General features: G+C 33.1%; 1 protein-coding gene across 1 annotated transcript in view; it reads right to left on the bottom strand.

Annotated features, from left to right (window-relative positions):
* Nucleotides 1-21,987, bottom strand: part of spel1 (DNA mismatch repair protein spel1) — a 156,009-nt gene that overhangs the window by 76,296 nt on the left and 57,726 nt on the right. The window contains exons 10-13 of the mRNA XM_089233222.1: nt 19,432-19,490; nt 16,944-17,064; nt 5,826-5,936; nt 1,687-1,823 (exon numbers count right to left, since the gene is read on the bottom strand). Coding sequence (XP_089089348.1) covers nt 1,687-1,823; nt 5,826-5,936; nt 16,944-17,064; nt 19,432-19,490 — 428 coding nt within the window. The remainder of the gene's footprint in view (nt 1-1,686; nt 1,824-5,825; nt 5,937-16,943; nt 17,065-19,431; nt 19,491-21,987) is intronic.

The raw sequence follows: 21,987 nt of genomic DNA, 5'->3' as shown, positions 1-21,987 counted from the left end.
CAAATTTTTCATGCCCTTGAACATAAGATTTTGTATGTCTTATTCCATTAAGGGGTCATTCAAGTATTAAGTAAGCAGATTTTTAACCATTTTTGACCCCTTCCCCCCTCCCCAGCAAAATTTTGCCAGCAGCTTAGAATATTTCATATCTTTAAAAAGGGTGGTTGATGACGTAAGCAATCTTCAAACCCCCCTCCTCCCCTTGTCATCATAAGTCAGCAAATGCAAAACCCCTCCCCCCTCTATACTGACGTAATACTTGAATGACGCCTAAAGCATTGGATAGACAGATTTTTCCATGTTCGAACAGACTTTTATTTATTTATTAACAATGAACTCTCTTTCACTGTCTGCGTTACCATGTGCTAAAGATAAAAAAGCCTTCACCAAAACTAGCAAAATTTTGAATTTTGGGCTGCTTTCAAGGTTACTTAGTTTAAATATGTCTGCCCAATATCGATCTATTTATGCTCTGAACTGATTTCACTTCTTGTAATTCTTTGCATCGTAGTGCAACACATTCATCGCACATAATTAATAGTTCTGTTGGTGATATAATGTTAAGCAACATCCCAGCAATACATGAGGGAGTAATGTACCATCCCAGCAATACATGAGGGAGTAATGTACCATCCCAGCAATGCACGAGAGCGAGTGTGAAAAACAAGAAAGGGTGCAAAGGGGTGGTAGAAATTTTTTTCCTCGAGCCGCCCCTGTTCACGAAATCCGAATTTTCGCAATGTGAAATTGTCACGATCGGCAACCGCCGACGATAACCACATGACCACATAGTGGCTAGATGACAAAACTAAGAATATTTTAGCTGTAGTTTTTACAGATCCCATTTTTTCCCAACGATCTTCGAAGGATGTCGGTAATTTAAACAAGTAAACCAATCCCCTTTTCGATGCATGCCGTCTTTGAACGGCGGTTGGCAGCCGCAAAATTACAGTTATTTTCGGTATATAACCAGCAGGAGAAAAAATGGTCTCTGAAATCGGAAAATTTGGCATATTCTTCCAGGGACTTTGATAGCCCGCTGGTAAACCAATAACAGTATAGGACTTTATACTTCAAGGTAGTAGAACTACTTTCCAAGGTCACGAGATAACGTGATTGTGGTAGATGGTGGGAAGTGAAAAAAAATTTCTCCCTCCGTATATTTTTCCATGTCTTGGAAAGAACACGCCCCGTGAACAAAATTTTTATGCTTCTTTTTCCTAAATTCCGGGTATTTGACGCACTAGTGCATAAGCGGTACCTCCGCAAACCACAAACAAGAATTGGTGCAAATGCGCAGGGATTCGGTGCCTTGACGCACCATGTAGCAAGAGAACAGTTTTGGCGCAGCTCTTGCACCCCTGCCAATGTTGAAATCCTGATTTTTTTAGACATAATCTAACCTTCAAATGCGTTATTCTCAAGAGTAACTTTTTGCACTTTCATGGTTTTGGCGTGGTGCTGACGATATGGTAAGTTGACAAAAATTCAAATGAAAATTTATATATGCTATCATATTAAAAATATATATCCTGTAAATTGATATTCAGTCTAAAGTGTAAATGTTTGATTCAAATTTCAAAAGCAATTTCAAGTAACATGATTAAACATTAAAAAAAATAAAAGCGAAAATATCTGATAAAAGATATTTTTGATCCAGAGTATTGAAAATATAAAAAACATTGCCTGTAGATTGCACTTTCTCTTTTGAAATTTTGTTGATAGGATTTGAAGATCAGGAATCCTTCTTAGCAAATTATCATGTAAAGACTGTCTCAATTCAGTGTCACTAACAAGACTTTCAACTATATCTAAACGTTCTTCTGCAAAGGGAACAAAAATTTTGTTAATGTTTAGAACTTTTATACAACTAACAATATTTTATTTTATACAAAAATTGCCACGTTTTTAAGACAAATAAATTCAATTGGTCGAATGGTCGACGCGTTTCGGCTCTTCAATGGAGAGCCGTCATCAGGACCTCGTGGTCAGAACTCACACGAATGAAGAGTGATGTTTACGTCTGGTCGTCCGAAGAGTTCGCCTTTGTATTTGCTGCGTCCGAGTGGTCTTTGGATGCGAATTGGGGAGCCATCTGTTGTAAAGTGTTGAAAGTTTTTTCACGACTCTTCGGACGACCAGACGTAAACATCACTCTTCATTCGTGTGAGTTCTGACCACGAGGTCCTGATGACGGCTCTCCATTGAAGAGCCGAAACGCGTCGACCATTCGACCAATTGAATTTATTTGTCTTAAAAACGTGGCAATTTTTGTATAAATTAAAACCAGGCAAAGTTACTCATTTTTTGTGATAATATTTTATTTGAAACTGCATTATGTGCATTAAACAATGGTTCTGAAATTATGCACAGGAATTTTAGCGTGCCATGACAATATATAAAAATGTACTTATATATTCAAAACTAGTTTGTTAATTTGAGATAATGTGTTTTAATCAACCAATCTAATCACACTGTAATGGTTGAGTAGACCTGTATTGTGAATTGGGTGCACTGGAAACAGAAAGGGTGCTGTGATCTGAAAAAGTTTGGGGACCACTACCTTAAAGACTTATGCCAAATAATCAGAGAGAAATGAGTTTCATCATCATCAACCATTTTCAAGCCACTGCTGAATGAAGGTCTCCTCTAAATTTTTCCATTCTGCTCTGTCTAATGCTTTAGCCATCTAGTTGGCTCTTGCCACTTTCCTGATCTCGTCAATCCATCTTGTATGGGGACGCCTTTTCGGACGTTTAACACCACGGAGGCACCAATCTAGAATACTTGTGGTCAATCTGTTGTCCTGTCATCTTGCAATGTCCAGCCCATTTCCATTTCAAACGTTTAATTCTTTCCATGATATCATATACCTTTGTGTGGTTCCTTATCCAAGTGATTCGTTTTTCTCTCTCCTTGTGATGCCTAGCATACATCTTTCCATGCTCCTTTGTGTTGTCTGCAGCCTTTATATCGTCTTGTGAGTGTCCATGTTTCAGCTCCATAAGTTAGTGCTGGTAGCACACACTGGTTAAACACTTCTTTTCAGGCATAATGGCATGTGACTCTTCAGAATTACACAGTTTTCGCTAAAAGTACTCCATCCAATCCTGATCCTTCTGTTAATTTCATTAATGATTCCGTTTTCCATGGTAATTTCTTGTTTCAGGTATACATAGCTTTCTACTAACTAAAAACCTGGTTTAAACCAAAAAAACCCAGTTTTTTTTGTTTTTTATAAATGTTTTTTTTTTATCAACCCTGCAAAAAACCTCATCTCAATATTTGCACTCTCTTGCAATAACTCACACACTACGAAAAATTCCGCAGAATTAGTACAGGAACTCCATACCTTTAACCCCCCCCCCCAACACAAAAATGGTCTCTTTTGACATAAAATCTCTTTTCATGAATGTCCCCGTAAAAGGCGCTCTTCGATGTCTGGAGACTAAACTAACCAAATTCCATTTTTCCCAATTTGAAATCTCTGAACTGTTGGATCTCACTCAGGTATGTCTCAAGCAAAATTGTTCTCTTTCAACAAACAATTCTATCACATGACTGAAGGTCCTTGCCATGGGAAATCCTCTCAGCCCTGTACTTAGTGATACAGGCAATATTTTGAGACAACTCTTCAGTGCGATTCGATTTTATTTTCACATCAGATATGTTGATGATTGTTTCATCCTTCTCGACAGTAATGTTAACATCGACCACATTCTAAATACGCTTAACTCCATTGACCCCTGCATCCAATTCACTATAGAGGAGGAATAACCAACTTGCATTCCTTGACGTATTGGTCATGAACAGAATTTCTCTACCACTGTCATTCGTAAACTGTTTGCTGTTTCTTTACACCTCTCGATGCATCCTCCGACACAAAAATATGCCTTGTTTTATACATACATGAAGCAAGCCATTAAGATCTGCTCCTCACCGACGTTACTTCCAGCTGAACTCAATATCCTAAAAGCAATAGCAGCCGATCATGACTACTGCAGCTCTCTTAATTGACAATCTACACAGCAAACTCATTAAAAATACTTCTGCAATCAAGACTAAACCTGAACACAAAAACTTGATCATTTTGCCTTTCTATCCAAAAACCAGCCAGCGCATTGTGAAAAAATCCTTTGAAAATATAATTTTCACCCCCGTCAATAACTCAGCTTCTCTAAACTAAAAGATCCCATTGACCCACTCAACAACTGGGGCATCTACAACATTTCATGCCAATGCAGATTCTCATATATTGGTCAAACCATATAAACATGCCCTTAACCCATTAACGACGATTAGTAAGAAAATTCGCCATTCAGAATTTTAATTTTTTTGTTTGCCAATAAGTGGTGGAAGTGGGTTCCACTTAGTATTTTTTGTCTTTCAAAAAATCAAAGTTGTCTTTAATGGGTTAAATACTGCTTAAATGAGCATAGAAGATACGTAACCAACCAAGACTTTATCCGCTCATCCACAGCCCGATATTGCTGGTCCTTCGACCATATAAATTCGGCTTTTCTTCTGCCAAAATTATTCAAAAATTCCCCCTCACCGTCTTATTTGGACAAAAACTCAAACCAGTTGGTCAACGACCTAACTAGCACATCACCCTTCTCAAAAATCTGGCAACAGTTTCTACAATAATTATTTTTTCTCCATCAGCATCACTATCACGTTCTCATTTGTGATTGGCTTTTCTTTTTTTCAATTTTTCTTTTCTTTCCTCCACCTTTTTCTCTTGTTGCCGGTCATTTCAATTTGACTCTGTCTGGAAAGGGAGTAACTCCTGCTATAAGGAGTATTTTCTCTCTCTCTCACTATCTTCCAATTCTTTTCTTAGCTACTGATGAAGGAACTTCATACAGTTTCAAAATGCATCTAGCCGTGGTTCTTTTTTCCAATTTTGGGTCTACAAACATTTTTTTCCCTAGTATATTAACATGTTTTCCTGTTTCATGCTCAAAGAAAACCTGCTTAAAAAATGATGGATTTCTGGATGGGTAGGACTAGCGCACAGCCGGATTATCAAGAGTCTACAGTAGTTTTAGATGTGATTCTTGGTTGAAAAGAATACCACACATTGTTTGATATTCTCACTTAAGTTGACACACAAGATTTCGCAATTTAGGTTGTGGACAAAACACAAACAAAAAGGGTGAAAATCAGAACTGCCTCTCTCTTTCTAATGTATCAATGTTAAATATATAACTCTATATATAATTCTGATTTTTTTTTGTGTGTGCGCGTGCGCGTGTGTAAGCATGTTTTCAGAAGAGGTCACATCGTTTGCTTGCCCATCCTTAACTGCACTATGTCCACTGCAGCAGTGGATATTATCTGCCTTCAAGATAAAAATTTGGATTGAATTCTAGATTTCACTGTCATGGAAATTTGAAAAGTTTTGTGATATTTATGCTGAATTTTATATTTAATTCAATGTTTATTCTCTGTTGGCAATCTTCAAATATAATGCGTAACACTCTTGTAAATAACTGGATAATGAATTTTTTGGTCCACTTCTTCTCCCACATATTTTAACAATGCATTTAGAAAACATGTTTGTAGCAGAAATTAATATGTAAAAAGCTCTATTTGCAAAAGTTTGTACAGGAGTAATGAGGATAGTACTAATGAGTAAGTGGATATTATGCTTCAAGTCCAAATAAGTCTCCAAGTCGTGACACTTTAATTCATTCATAAAACAATTAAATATGTTCTATATGTGAGAACTACCCCATCTCTCTCTCAATTAAGATATCAATAATAATAATCGCAAATGAATTAGAGTTGACAAAATTTTTAAGCTATATTGAGTCACTCACCAATTTTTTTAACATCCATTAATGGCTGTTTTATCCATTGTGTAAGAAGTCTTTGGCCCTGAGGTGTGCGGCATTTGTTGAGCAAACCCAGTAAGGAATGATTCCTTATGTCTACAGTGAATACATAAATAAAAATAAATTAATGATAAGTGTTTTTGATTTGTCAGATAGAAACATCCACATGGATCTTGGCAAATGAAAATAGATAGTTGAATTGAAAAACCAAAACATTCCCTCTTATTTATGTACATATTACTTACCTTCAGAAACAGCCACCTCTAACAAAAGACTCCCCCAACCCAAGATTGGCTTTCTCTAGCACGAAATGTTTTCCTCAATAGAACATGTACACTTTCTTCCTCTCTGAAAAGCAGTCAGAGTGGATGATTTCATTTCCAACTTGACCATTGTCCAGTAAGCAGAAAGAATAAATCCTGCAAAAAACTACTTTTCCCTTTGCATTAACTTCCTCCATTGCTTCACATGTATCAAATGGAAGCTATCACTTCAAAGCACCAAATTTGGGTTTCTGTTAATTGCAAATAGTTATTAGAAAAATAAAAACTTTGCTCATTCAATTTCAAAGTTGAATGCCACAAAGTTATAAATTCTTGCTGTTGATGAAACATGGATAAAAGATCTTGAGCTAAAGTTAAAATTGCTGTTAAATGAGAATTCCTTACTTCCCCTTGGTCCAAAAAATTTCAAGAAGTGCAAACAACAGTCAAGCAAATAATTCTTTGGTGTTTGATCAGAACATGATATCTCCAAAAAAATGGCTTTTTGATCTATAAGTCTTCCTAATTAAAACTAATTAGAAGCGAGATAAATGCACAAATATGTGTGTACGGCTAAAAAACATGCTGATGTATGATATTTTCATTTTTATTTGAGTGTATGCTTTATTTTTGATTTTTACATGACAATGAAAATGCTTATATATCAAAAATGTGATTTTGGGGTTATCATGTTCTGACCAAACACCACAGAATTATCTTAGTTCAATGGTCGTTCAATGTGGAATAAGCAAGTGACAGATGTGTATTATCATGGCTTCTTGCAAAATATAAACGGAAAAATTGACAAAAACCAATCAGACTTGCTATGGTTTAGGCTAATTATTTTTTCTGACAATGCATGCCTGCACTTCAAAAACTTTATGGTTGATTTGAGTGATATTTATTTAGATATAATTGAAATGCTCATTGGTTATGATTAGAAACTGGAAGTTTAGGCACTAAAAGCTGCAAAAATAGGCAGGAAAAAAAAATCACTGCTTTAAAGTAGGAACTAAGAAAACATTTATTATTAATGTAAAAAAAAATGACTAAGATATTAAGGGTTTGAAAAATGGTTAAAAGTTTATTCCGTCTGCTGTTTCCATACTTGTTTATAATGATTGCATTATCAGCTAAACCAAGTTGATACCATCATGCCAAAACTGGTTTGCTAAGAAGTGTTTGTGGTCCTTCAAGGGGTAAGGTCGGAGGCAATTTTATTCAACTGAATATAATTAGCTAGCATGCAAAATAATGCTAGCTAAAATTAAAGAACAATAGTTGTTGAATAATTATAATTGTTTTAATTAAGATCTATTCTCACAAACTTGATGCAAGTTCGATGGTATGTTGATTGCTATCTAAAAACTATGCATGTATAGCAGAGATGAAAAGTCTGTCACCTATATGCCTGATTACCTCAAACCAGATTATGCCAAAATCTGTATGTCGCAGAACAATCAGTGCTATTGCAAAAAAATTCTCAGGGCTCCCACTCAAAAAATTAGAAAGAGTAGGGCAGGGGAGAGTACCCCCCCCCCCAAACAACATAATCATAGCATAATAATAAAAAAGTCCCTAAATTTTTCTTTTAATTATTTTTTTTTCATAGCACTATTTCAGTATCCTGTAAGATTGACTGAAGGACTCAAGCCAAAGCAAAATGAATGAAATGACTTGGTAACAAAAAAAAAAATTTTCTTTGTTTGTCACAATAGGGTATTAGCAACTACAGATAATTCTTTTCTGTCTCTTCTCAAAATATATACAGTAAAACCTCTTTAAGTCGTCACCCTAATAAGTCGTCGTTTTTCTTCAGGCCTGTCCAGCTTTCATAAATAATGTTATTAAACCCTTGTTAATGCGTCGCTAATGTTAGTTAACTCGTCACCATGAAAAAGTTTGAGAGACAGGAACAGATTATTTCTATAGCTTCCTTTAAAAAAATAGCTTGTTAACAACATTGCCATATGCTTAAAAGTCACAATAAAAGCCTTATGTACCAAAATGGAACAGTTGAAGTAATGAAAGTTATGCTGGGAAAGTTCATTTTCTGACTAAAATTTTTGAAACATTAGGGACTGTTCAAGCTACACCTGATTTCTGCATTTTCTCCACTAATTTAGTGCTTCAAATTTAAACAAATTATCTTCGTTGAAAAGCCAGACTTTTTTTTTTCCAAAGTTGAGGTCATCTAATGTGTTTTTCCCTCCACAAGTCCCTCAATGTGGACCCTGTTTTCGAGGTTACCTTGATAAATTTTACCAAGATCACCTTTTTTGTAGTTGTTTCATGAACTACTGATAAAGAATTTAAAACCACTAAAATTAAATTTCACATGTATATGTAAAACTGATATGCAGTAGTTTTGTTGTGAAGAACAGCTAACTAATCTAACAGTTGCTCTGATTAGTCCAAATTAAAAATTACTAGTATAAATCATAAGTGTACCAGTATATTTTAACCCCAGAAGTTAAGTAATAAGAGCTCTAAAAAGGTAAAAATTTCAATTTTTCGCTTCTGCAATCTCTAAATTTTCATAATATTGTAATTTTAATTCATATTTTAATAAATGTTATATTACTTTAAATTTATACGATTTTCACAGCACTGCACGTTGAAACTGATGGTACTTCGTTTAAGCCGTCACTCTGCGTCATAATTTTTTGATAACATGAGGTGACGACTTATCAAGGTTTTACTGTACTACATTGTTTTTTGGAGTCTTCCTTCTGGTTTCTCCTCACAATATATATTACATTCTTTTTTGGGAGTCTTCCACAGTCTAGTCTGTCAACTGTCTTCGACAATGCACACAGCAAATTATGAAGACATGTAAGTTTAAGAATGATGCTCTTTCTAGACCATTTAAGAAAGAGTGCGGAATGCAAAATGCACAGTGTAAAATATGTAAATGACACGGTCTGATATAAATAAGTCAAGGCGGATCAGAGGATTTTAATGTGTTGTCCATCCCTTTCTTAAAAGGATTTGTTTAAAATTTAGCACTCAATGCCAGGGTAATCGTTTTTGACAAATGAAACACTTTCATTTTTAGCTCTTTGCTGAGAATAGTAAATATCGTTTATGCCTCGAGATGCCCTAAAAATACAGAAGACAACTGAATGTTATCAGAGTCACAAAACCTAGAATAGGCCTATGTACCCAACTGCTTTGTTACGCAAACTGTTGTGTCACCTATACACAAAATGTGCACCATAATTTTTAATGATGAATGTTAGTTAGTATGCAAGACTACAGGGGTGGGAAGTGACTAAGTCCATTTCGGAGCAGCTTTGGAGCAGCAAAATTCAGGATTTGGAGCAGCAAATTCTGGATTTGGAGCAGCAAAATATGAGATTCGGAGCAGATATTTATAAATTGGAACAGTGAAATTAACAAGAATATTTTCAAGAAATTTTAAAATTTCAAATTTTCAATTAACAAGAAATTGGGTGTACCAGGGAATATTTGAGTTCTGGATAAAAAAGTCCATTTGAAATTGATGAATTTATGAGATTTCTTACTACGTCTAAATGATATGTTGAAATAATTTTAATCATTTTAAAGGTAATTTTATCGTATCCACTTGATTTGTTTTCTTTTATTTCTTTGATTACATCCTTTATTATTGCATCAGTGGTTTCAAAATAAAACATGGAATTACTTGCGTTATTATTATTTGTTTGTGCTGTGCAAAAATAATGTCCATTTTCTTCTACATCCTCCAAATTTCTGTTTATGAAATCGACATTGAATCTTTCAGCCATATCTGAAGCACATTGGAATTCTGGTAATATGTTATTCTTTACATTTTTGTTCAAAATGGTTTCATTTATACATTTCCATTGCAGCCTTTTATTATTCTAACAAGTGTTAAAATTGTTCTTAATGTATTTCAGTTTTGTGGTTTTTATGAGTTTTTTTAATTCTTTGTCGTAGTTCTTATATTCTATTTCAAAGGATACTATATTTATATATTTTTTGTACAACTTTTTTTTGTAGTTTATTCTGTCTATAATTTCCTTGGTAATCCATTTTTTCTTGGATTTTTTTTAACCGCTTTAGACTATAAGTTCGAGTTCAACGTTATCACATCCATGAACCGTTTGTATTTATTTTGAGTATTACTCTCTTCAATAATAGTTGTTAAATTCAAATTTGAAATGAATTTTTCAAATTTTTCATAGTTTATTATCGTTATTTGTTCTGTTAATATTTATATTCCCTTCCAAAAAATTGATGTAACCTATAATTGGGGGTAATGGTCAATGACTTGTGTTTTGTAAACAGTGAATTCTTGTGTGGTTGTTTGTTTGGTTCTATAGAAAGCATGGTCAATACATGTTTTAGTTCCATTTCCTTCTCTAGTTACGTTTTCATGTAATGGATGAAATTCATTTAATGCCATTATATCAAGATATTTTTATGTTTCTATCTCTTCTCCATAAAGATTAATAGTTATATCTCCCACTATTAGTGTATTACTTTTCGAATTTAACATGTAAAACTCCAATTCATCATTAAATTGTGATATGGTATCACAATGTGATCTGTAATATTTCTAATGTGATCTGTAATAGTTCATAATCAGGGAGAAATATGCAAAGTTCTTCTGCTGTTTGGAATTTATAGCTTTTTTTTTTTTTGTATTGATCTAATTGACTTGTTTATATACGTAATAACTCCTGACCTATTATAGGTTCTATAGTTTGCGTAACTGTAATAATCATTTATATTATCTGCAATATAATAATTAAACAATTCATCTGTTTCTATCCATATTTCATTTAGACAAATAATATCTATTGATACATTCAAAGACTTTAAAAATGCTGTAAAGTTATCAAAATTTGCTCTTAAGCTTTAAATATTAAGTATTAAAAATGATAGTGTTTTATTTGTGTTAGCGGGTCTTTTGAAAAAATTTTGAACCTCTTCAATATCCTCCAATGGTTTTTGGTTTAGTGTAGATATTTGATCAATATCAATTTCCACTTATGTTTGTGTCTAGTTTGTGTAATTGCTTTTGTTCTGTTATTCGCAATATATTTGACTTTTCATCTTCTCGGAGGAAAATTTTACCTTCTTTAACCCATGCAAATTTGTAGTCGCTTGCATTTTAAAATTGTCTTACCATAAAAAAAAGCTTCTTGTTTTCTATTGTCAAATGCTCATTGACATAAATTCTTTTGTCTTTGAAATTAGTATTGATTTGGTCAACTGTTAACGTGTTCTGTCCTCTCGCTTGCTGGATCCAGATGGTTTTTGATCTTTCACTTTGAAATCTTACAATAATCAGCTTATTAGGTTTCTTGTTGTTCTGCGTTGGAACTCGGTGTGCACTTTCTATTACAGTTTCTTGTTGAATACCCAAGTTTATTTTCACTTTTTGAAGTATTTCATCAACATTTTCATTCTCAATTTCAGGAATTCCATTGATCTCTACGTTGTTTTTTCTGTTTCTCGTTTCAATATCATTCATTCGTTGTTTCAGTTCTTTAAGTTGTCTTCAAATTTTTATTCTCTAATTTCATTTCCTCGTTTTCCTCTGTTAGATGTACCACTATTTCTTTCACGTTCTCTAATTTTTTACTAATGTCATCCATATGCCCTGAATTGAATTCGCGCAATTGCCTTTATCACATTTTGTATCTCGTTCTCCAGATGTTTTTGTCTTTCGATAATTTCCTGTGTTGCTTGCTTGATGGTATTTCTCATTTCTTGTTTCAGTTCTCTTATCATAATGTCAAAATTTTTGAAATTGTCATCCAATTCACTGTCTTCGCTGGTTTTTTCTCTTGTCCTTGATTTGCTGCGACACATTTGGGGCAAGTATAGTCTGTTTTCTTTGCTTTTGACATTTTTCTGAATGTAGCTTCCTTAAAACCTGCGCAAACTGGATGTGTATATAATTCACATCGTTTGAAGTAGAAAAATTTGTTTTTGTCAATCAGTTCGTCCCCGCAGCTACTACACTTCAAATCTCCCATTTTAAAGAACAGAGAAGAGAAAAAAATAATAATAATTTGCCTAGTAGAGAAAATTCAAAACAAAAAAATCACTGAAATACAGGTAAAGTTCTTAGTTTGGTATGTGGTTTATAGATGGCAGCACGTGCACCACATAGATGCTTGCAATCACTTTGCTTTGTTTATGTATTTTCAATGCTTATTTTTCTATTTTAGAAATACCATAATTAGCTGTTTTAACACATTTTATGACAATATACTCATTATTTTTCCTACCTTTAACTTTTATACCTAATTTAAAAGGATAATTCGTTAATTATTAGTCAAAAATCGGGAGCTTGTAAATCACACGTATGTAAACAAGGGTGGCTGTTGCCAGATTCGATTATTCTTTGATATAATTTCGCGGGTTTTTTAGCCATTAGTGTTAGTGAACTGTGTATACTTTTTCCAGGGTATTCACAGTCATTTTTGTTTTTTCATTTGTTTCAGTCTTAGTGAATAGATAGTTAGCTAATACTAATAAGCATAAATTGCACTTTGTATCTTAATACTTTTTATGGGTGTGTTGTAGTCTTTATATATATATTTCTTCTTTGTGATGCAGTGTTGGGGATTTTATTTTACTTAATTTTTTCGTACAAACTTTTACATATATTTTGCATTGACATTATTTTAATTTCCTGCAAACCTTTTTTTTTTTTTTTTTTTTTTTTTTTTTTTTTTTTTTTTTTTTTTTTTTTAATTATAGTGTTAGTATTTAGTTTTCTGCAATAGTGTTAGTATGCCTTGACCTCGACTAGTGTTGTGTAGAGATTGCGATGGGAGGTTCCTTGATCTAGGAGGATAGTAGCAGAGTTTCAAGTGTAAGGAAGGTTTGGATAGGGTTGCCAATTATAACAGAGACATCAGTCGATGAAGAAGCAATCTCCACAAACGACGGCAGTTTAAAGGGTGAATGGGTGGTTGTGGATGAGGTAGAGGGAGATAGTAATAGGGGTTTATCATCTGTGATTCCATGGTTAGGGAACTGGGGAACAGAGTGTGTAGGGATTTTCAGGTTTTGAGTGCTGTTGTCTTCCTGGGGGTAAGATTAGCAATGTTCGAGACGTTTTTCATTGTTGAAAGTTGCCTTTGCTGGTAATCCTGTGATTGGGAATGAATCAGGTAGGTGCGAATATTAATGAGTCTGTCAAAGTACTGAGACATACTATTATCCACTTGGGAGGGGGTTTCAGATGTGGAAGTGATTCCAGTACTGGCAAGGAGTAGTAGGGGGTATAGGCGTAGGATCCACCAATTAAATTTAGGCAAAAAGGACATTTGCTCCTCACTTGGGGTCATGTTCTTGGAGCTTCCCGCATTTACCGATAGGTGGCTTTGTTGGGATGGGATTCATCTGCATAGGAGTGGGGTCTGGGAGGTTTACGATAGGCTCAGGTCAGGTTTTTACTCCCAGACCACGTAGACAGAAACGTGGATTAGTTATTGTTAGTAATAACAGTATGGACAGGGAATTATACCCACCTCTGACTTGGATGTCTTCTCGATTGACACTAAATCACAGGGTAAATTAAAATATGCGCTAAAAAATGCCAGGAGCTTGGGTAATAAGAAAGATGTTTTATTGAAACTATATGGGTTGAGCTTTGAAAACAAAAGACATCATAAACTTACTGTAGGGGTTTGTTACAATCCACCGAATAGGGATTCAAACTACATTTCCAAACTTCATGATGAAATTTCCTTCTACGACGTGAGGCTAATGGAAGTAGTGGGGAATTAGAGAGGTAGGGAGTTGCTCCAGACCCACTTAAACAGAAATGGAACATGGCCAAATGACTGGAGCATGAAGTTTAGCATTGAAAAGTGTATGTTCGCTCATTTAGTTCGAACAACCCAAGTTTCTCTTTCAAATTGAATGGTGTCACTATCCCAGATGCAACTAGGGTGACCGATTTTGGAATTATCGTTGACGAGCAGCTTAGATTTGCTGAATATTGTTTAGTGATCAAAAAAGTGAATAGAATGCTCAGTTTCATCCTTAAAAAAGTCTTTTTGTGTTCTCCTAAAGTCATTCTTCCACTTTTTCAAGGCTTAGTTAGTCCTGGACTGGAGTATGCCATAAGGTTTCGTAGACCATATCTACAGAGGGGCATAGACTTGGTTGAATATATAACCAGTCTTTTAAGGAATCTTGTATTTAATTTAGTGTTTATCAGAGCAGAGGTATTGCTTGTGGAAAAACTTAATAAAAAATTAATACAAAATGAGCTATGGTGTCTCAAAAAAAGACACAATAGCAGTGAAGTACAGAGTTACCAACACCACTTCAATTTTAAAACACCATAAAAATATTGAAACTGTCCATGCTCCTGGCAGATTTAGCCTATAAGAAAACAACTAAAAAAACAGTCGGCGAATTAGCATCCATAAAATAAAGTTTTTCTTTAACCCATTGGCACTCCAGAATGGGGAAGGAAATACCTGTGTCTGAGCACTATGAAATAGTCAGCCACTTCATAAATTGGCCACACTTTATGGACTTTGGCAAATTTGTGAATGGCTGGTTGACTGAAGTGTAGCGACTAAGATTTTTGTTCACATAGCTTTTATTTGTGTTGACGGCATGCAAGAACAAAGAACTTATGTCACATGAATTTTTATTAATGTCTCCACAGGATTTAAAGCACAGATCATTTCATGTTGTTTTCATATCACAATCACTGTTGTCAGTTGCATCAATCTACAGCTACCCAATAATATTAACCTAACAGTAATAGCAAATTGAACTGGTCAAAACAATAAGAATACATAATACCTTTTTCATGCATATTGTGTATTAAGGAAAGTTATGAATGCTTAAATACACGAAAAAAGACATATCTAGGAAAGTCAAAGCTGAGATGGGATAAAAAATTATTTCAGAAACTGGAAAAACTTAAAATGTTCATTCTAATGAGGTAATTCTCACAAAAATGGTGTGCGAGTTATATTGCTTCACTTCTATAAAAAAATAAAATTCCAATGGACTTTTTTGGAACTTTTCTATGAAGATAATAAACATGCGAGTAATCTCTTCACTGTCTCATGATGCTTTGTAGAACTGATACTAGAAAGTTAATTGAGTCAAGACAAAGAATGGTATCATAAAGAGAAGTGTCTCCAAATTTGTTCCCTTTCATTCCAAGAGCAATATCCCTGATGTAAAAAAAAAGAAAAAAGTTTCTTGTTTGCATGATATTCATGATGCGCATATTGTGAGTAATGACTGAATAAGAATGTCAAAAATTTCAGAAAATTTGTGTAAAAATTTATTGAATTCACAGGTGATGCAATTATATGGAATTTTTAAAATGTAGAATTGAATGTATCAAAAAAATGTGCTTTATCTTTGTTTATTTTAATTTTGTACCTATCCAATTCATTTGATTATGCCTCATTACGATATTTGTTGGAAATTTATATTTTAATGCTGGCCCCATGTTTTTTTCCCCTATAGATGGCAGCATCTCCTTGGAAGCTATGTGGTTGCATGGTCATATTTTGTTTTTTTTGGATTCTTCAGTAGTTACCTGCCGTGTACATGTCGGTGAGCATTCCTCTGTGGAACCGTTTTATATCAAGTCTAATTTTATATTTAAAATGTTGAATTTCTAAATGCGCCTGTTCTGCTGATAGTGTGAATTTAATTCTTTCAAATAGTCCACTAATTATTGTGCCGAAACAGTGTTGATTTACAACATAAGAAAATTTTTTCCCCCAATAAGTTTTTTTGGGGAGAGCATGCCCCCAAACGGTTTTTTTTAAATTCAAATCAATTTTCTTCAACTTTAGAAAAAATTGTGAATCTGAAATTTTATATAAAAGTAGCAGTAATACCTCTGGCCTCCTGGGTTTTCTTTATATACTGGAAGCAATAAAAAAGTGTTAAAGCATTGTTTGGGAACCAAGGTAATAAAAGTAGACATTCCAAAAGCCATTGTTGTCACAGTTTTTTCACCCTATCGGGCATTTGCTCTATGTTAGGATCCTTTTGGTGCGTGTACAAAATTTGGCAAAGATGCATATGAAATTGTCGATTTGTATAGAAGACAGACACCAAAAATTCATTTTTTATACATAGAAGTAAAGTTTTTCACTCCATTTGTGAGTGAAATTTGAATTTTCTTTTATTTATCAAAAAGAACTCTAGGCCATGATAATTAATCTGTGCAAACCACAATTTTTTATGCAATCATTTGATTTGTTATTAATTTGATATTCATTCTTTTATTAATTTGATATTCATTCTTTTATTAATTTGATATTCATTCTTTTATTAATTTGATATTCATTCTTTTATTAATTTGATATTCATTCTTTTATTAATTTGATATTCATTCTTTTATTAATTTGATATTCATTCTTTTATTAATTTGATATTCATTCTTTTATTAATTTGATATTCATTCTTTTATTAATTTGATATTCATTCTTTTATTAATTTGATATTCATTCTTTTATTAATTTGATATTCATTCTTTTATTAATTTGATATTCATTCTTTTATTAATTTGATATTCATTCTTTTATTAATTTGATATTCATTCTTTTATTAATTTGATATTCATTCTTTGGAGATGTGGTTTTTACGTGATGTCATTTTGTATTCGATAAAGTAATGGAATTTAAAGAAATCCTTGAACAGAAAAGGTTTCCAAAAAAAAACAACAGATTTTAGTAGTTTTTTACAATTAGCTATAGTTCCGTATTTTATGGTACAAATTACATAGTAGTTGATAAGTATGGACATTGGAATAATGTTTATTTCATTTTATGTAATCTAAATATGAAGCATCATAAAACTGAGATGAAATTTAACTTACCATCAAGTGATGTAGGCACTATTTCTAGAGCTTTCACTGCAGATATGTCTAGCCTCATATACTGCTGAGGGTGAAATGATGAAAGTATGAACTGCCCAAAATTTGTTTCATCAGACAAGAGCTACAAATTATGAAAAATTAATTGACAATAATTTTGCTTATACCAAAATATGCACATTCATTCATTCACACATTAAAAAATTCCCGAACATTGAAGTATTGAAACAGGTGAAAAGTTATACAATACTAATCAAAAAATGTGAGTTAATATTTCACCACACTAGTCATTCTTTCATTACAGTACAGCCTCGATAATCTGAGGTGGATGGGACAGAGGCCACCTACGATTATCAAAAAACTCGAACTATATGAAAAACAATAAAAATGCTTTAAATGTTGGTTTTACATTAGAAAAAAAAACACAAACAAAAGCGGTACTAGAATTCTTACTCTATTTTCATTCTTCAATGAGATATAGATGCCATAGGATGTGTTTAAAAAAATGAATGTGAAAAGGGTGCAAAGATGAGAGAGTTATTGAAGATAAAGTTGGAAAATGGTGAACAACACTGAGACACTGATAGCTTGCAACTGCCTTCCCAATGGTTTTACTTGAGTAATTGTCCACCCTTTTGAAGAAAACGGTTAAACTTGCTCCTCTTTTTCAGTGATTCCCCCCCCCCCAAAGTTAAGAAATGGTCTACATATATTCAAGGAAGTCTGTTTTATTACACCAGTATTTTTTATGGAAATTTTTATATTGAAAAGTAATATTCAAGGTTTTTGACATGAGCCCTCCGTTTCCACGGTTTAAACTGTCAAAACTGACATTCGTCGAAAACCTGCCAACCCTGATGAGTATATTCTTTTTATTCTTCGTGAGTGAATTTTAGCAAAATCAAAAACAAAGTATTTATCTGTAATATGGAGAAATCTAAACATAGTTACAGAAACGTTTTCGCTGATAGCACATCAGGAAAAATTACATTAATATGTATACTTCTTTGTTGATATACTTTTAATGCCACATGTCTGAGTGAAAATATTCCTTGTAAAATTCAATTTTATACTAAATCGGAAAAATGAAAACATGCATTCATATATTCAAATGATCCATTTTCTACATCACTTTCTTGTTCTGTGAGTCCATTAATTCAGATTCATCGCACTTAACGCTCTGCCTTGTTCCAGATGCCATCAATTCTGCCAGTCTTGTTACATCACCCAAGTTTTCCTTTTGGGAGTCTACACTTAATAAATGAGTCTTTTATGAACCCACCTGAAATATTATTCCATGCAATCTTCACCCTCAATGCAATCATGGAATAAGATACACGTCTTTTTCTAATTTCATGAATTCTACTTTTCCATCTCACCACTACTTATTCCATAAATTTTTCATTCCTCTCAGGGTTTCTTCCTGTACACATTGGCAGGCTGCAACAATGCTGTTGATCCACCTGGGATGATGGAAAGGTAAGTGCTATAGTGCTGTTTAAAGCTTGCTTTGAATAAGCTGGTGTACTACCCATAATGAGTATGGACTTTTCAGTTTATCTGTAAAACTGCACAATTTCTGGCTCATGATTCTCTGGCATGCCCAACTGCATGCAAATATGTGGTATATATCATCAGACACGTGTCTTTGCTCATTTATACAATACTGGGGGGGCTTTCTCAAAATAATCAAATGACAACATAAATAAAACACCAAATCTGAGAAAAATACCTTCTACTATGTCACATTAATCTTCAGCATACACATACAAACATTGCTGCAACAAAACAACTTGGATGTCAATGCATCCAACTGAAGAATTACATACAAAGCAGATATATGCTTGTATTGAGTTAGATAGGAGAGAGAAGGATCCAGCTCGTTTTCTGAGAGCACTACACAGTGCTGGTTGGCGTGAAGCTTCCACCTTTTCAGTAAGAGTTAGTAATGGAAAGCCCCGTCTAAAAAACCCCTTTTGATTGGCTAAGAGAGGTATAATTTAATTAGTTTAAGCTACTGCTCTCCTCTGTGCCTTGCCTCTGTCTTCTTCGTCATATTATAAATAACCGCTCTACTGTGACTATCAATTTTTTCCCCGTCTCTAAGAAAATTTTTTGTATATTCTTATCTCTATTGTAAAATTTGTAAGTAATTGTAAATGTGAACGTATGAAAATTCTGTTTTTTAATTTTATAACCAAAGAAAAATAAATTACATTATGCTATTATACTATGATCATAGATCACCCAAGATGATAGGCTCATACAAACCAGAACTAAAAAAAATAATATCCATGAGAAAGTTATTGAATTGGGACATCTCAGTTACAGCTTTTAGGGACTACACAAGTTTCCTGGCAAAAACCCTGGTATTTAGGACTTACTTTGGTTTTTACCATACTGTCCTAAACCTTAACACACGCTCTCTCTCTGCAGCATATATTATATAAATATCATTAAATGTTATTATTTTGTGTTTGTATTCACCTACCTCAAAGTATTTAATCAGAGCAGCAACACATTGCAAAGCCATTTTTGAATCAACTTCAGCTATAAATAGATATTTCAAGATAATTATAGCCATTCAATTGATGGTTATATGAATTGTTAGTTTTCTGAAAATTCAAAATTCACATAGAAAACATTCACAGTATTGTTACTTCAGAGACACAGAACTACAATGAAAAGGAATTATTTCTCTACTAGCAAAAATACACACCTAAGAAAATTGGTAAATGTATGATATAGTTAAATCTCCATTAGCCAAATATTCAGCAGCTGACAAAAAGCTTTCGAGTTGATGTTAGCTTTACTCATTCGAAATTTCAATTATGGAAAAGTAGATATATTTTTTTTACTAAGTGCTATTTATAAGAATGGTACAAAATGTCAAACTACTGGACATGAAAAAATTGTGAATGATGAATAATTCTGCCTAATTATTGAATGAATATTGGGGGAAAAAAATATGTACGTATTAGTAGTATATTTATACACAATATTTGAAGACCAAAAATGGTAAATGCAGTAAGTACCAAAAAATAAAAATTTCCACGTGAAAACTGAAAATACCAAGGTTGTCAACCTGTGAGTGTCTAACTAACAAAGTAGTTGAAAAATACGTCAGTAGATGTCACTTAAAACATTGGTCTATGGCACCTGAAGCTTGTTTTTTGTTTTCGTGTAAAATTTGTGATTTGGCACTAACTGCATTTACCATTTCTGATCTTCATTTGTATGAATTGCTAGGCTGTAAATGGTATGTTTGCAAGTGGGGAGACTGAATAATGTGTTTTTGGAGAGATTGCTGTCCTTCAATTTTCTGAATAAAAAGACAAAGCGTAATATCCATCTACCAATAAAATGTACACCCTAAAGAACTGAATTTTGTAATACCAAAGAGACAGCCAGTTCCATTTTGTTCTTAGCAGGAGAGTGTTGCAGGTTTTTAAAAATTTGATTATTTGTAACAGTTAGGAGAAATGAATATGAATTTTGTATACAAATTTTTATTGAACAATTCTAGATATCCTTCTGTAATTTATGATTTTATTTCAAACATTTTTTATGTTCAGTACTGGCTGATATAAAATCATACGAAATAGAATGAGAATAAGTACCAGATTTGTTATAATTTTCAATAATCTAAAAGTTTACAAAATTTTCATTTTTTATAAATATTTACCAATGAAATGACAAAAAATTATCACTACACTTATCCTTTTGATATAAAACGAATGTTTTGAAAATTCATCAATATCATGGTATACAAAGGGCATTAAATCACCATCCACCTCAGGGATGCAGAAAAAAAAATTCTCACCCTATTTCACATTCATAAGGGCCCAGACATTACATTTACCAAGTTATTTCATTAAATATTGCAGAAAACCAAAAGCGTCCCTTAAAGGGTTAGAAAGATATTTGACTGTGTGATGGTTGGGGTTCTTTTGCAAAATTAATCATTTTAATAAATAATTAATGAGTAACAATGTATTTAATGATTAATTTTCAAGAAAAAATAAGTTTTTGATCAATTCTAATATTTTAACCAAGACCATTTAAACATGTAAGCAAACTAACTTAGTTTGAGAGTTTTATCAGTCTTTAAGAATACTTTAATTTACCATTGGGTGTTTTATGTAAGTGAAACAAAAGAAACTTTTCTGACAGCGGAAGCAATACTCAAAATTTTTTTTAAGAGATTTTATCTGAACATAGTACAGTTTGAGAGAGATAGACGGTAGTTTAGGACCCTCCCCCACAGTACAGTTTGTTGAGGTATTTAATTTTAACCTGTTTAACCACCAATATTTCATAAATGGAACATAGTTTGAATTTCCAAAAAGCAGATAAAAATTGATTCAAACATTTCCAGGGTATTTTATCGTATATAAAAGTATTTTTTAAACAAGTTCAGAAACTTCAAGATGATATAAACTTTTTAACAGAATATTGAAATTCGAGCATTTTTCCCACACTTCTATTAAAATTTGTCAAAATTTCAATTTTGAAGTAAATTGAAAACTATTTTATGTCTACCACTGAATATATCAATCACAATAAATCAATTAGTTTTTTTGTATTGTTACACATGAACTTGCTGGGTACATTCAAAAATGCATGTTGCATTTATGGGACATTGGTGTTTCAAGAGGGTAGGATTCATGGCCAGTATCTGATTGTGTGCTGGGCTCTTTGGTGCTTTTATTTGAATTGTTGTTTATTTACTGGAAGTCATCACTTGCAGAGGGGCGATTTCTAGGCAAGATGAGATTCCAAACCAGAATGGGGCGTTTGGGTTGGATTGTTTATATTAGGTGCATTTTTCTTTCCTCACACTCTTTTGAATGATAGACTAGTTAGTGAAACTGAGATATCCGCTGTTGAACCTGGGACACGGATGAAGAAAAAATGTTCAAAAGTGTTTTTGTGACAATGGCTTCAGCTGATATATGCAGAATGCTGAATAAATTTTTTGATGATGAGGGTGAAATGTTAAAACCTCTTGAAGTATGTTCTTCAGGATGATTCAATGGAGATTACA

Source organism: Pholcus phalangioides, unplaced genomic scaffold (assembly GCF_987345545.1).
Source record: "Pholcus phalangioides strain wild (caught in Gottingen) unplaced genomic scaffold, Ppha-v1.0 ptg000007l_1, whole genome shotgun sequence".
In the NCBI taxonomy this organism is placed as follows: Eukaryota; Metazoa; Arthropoda; class Arachnida; order Araneae; family Pholcidae; genus Pholcus; species Pholcus phalangioides.
This window is presented reverse-complemented; position numbering and strand designations above follow the sequence as displayed.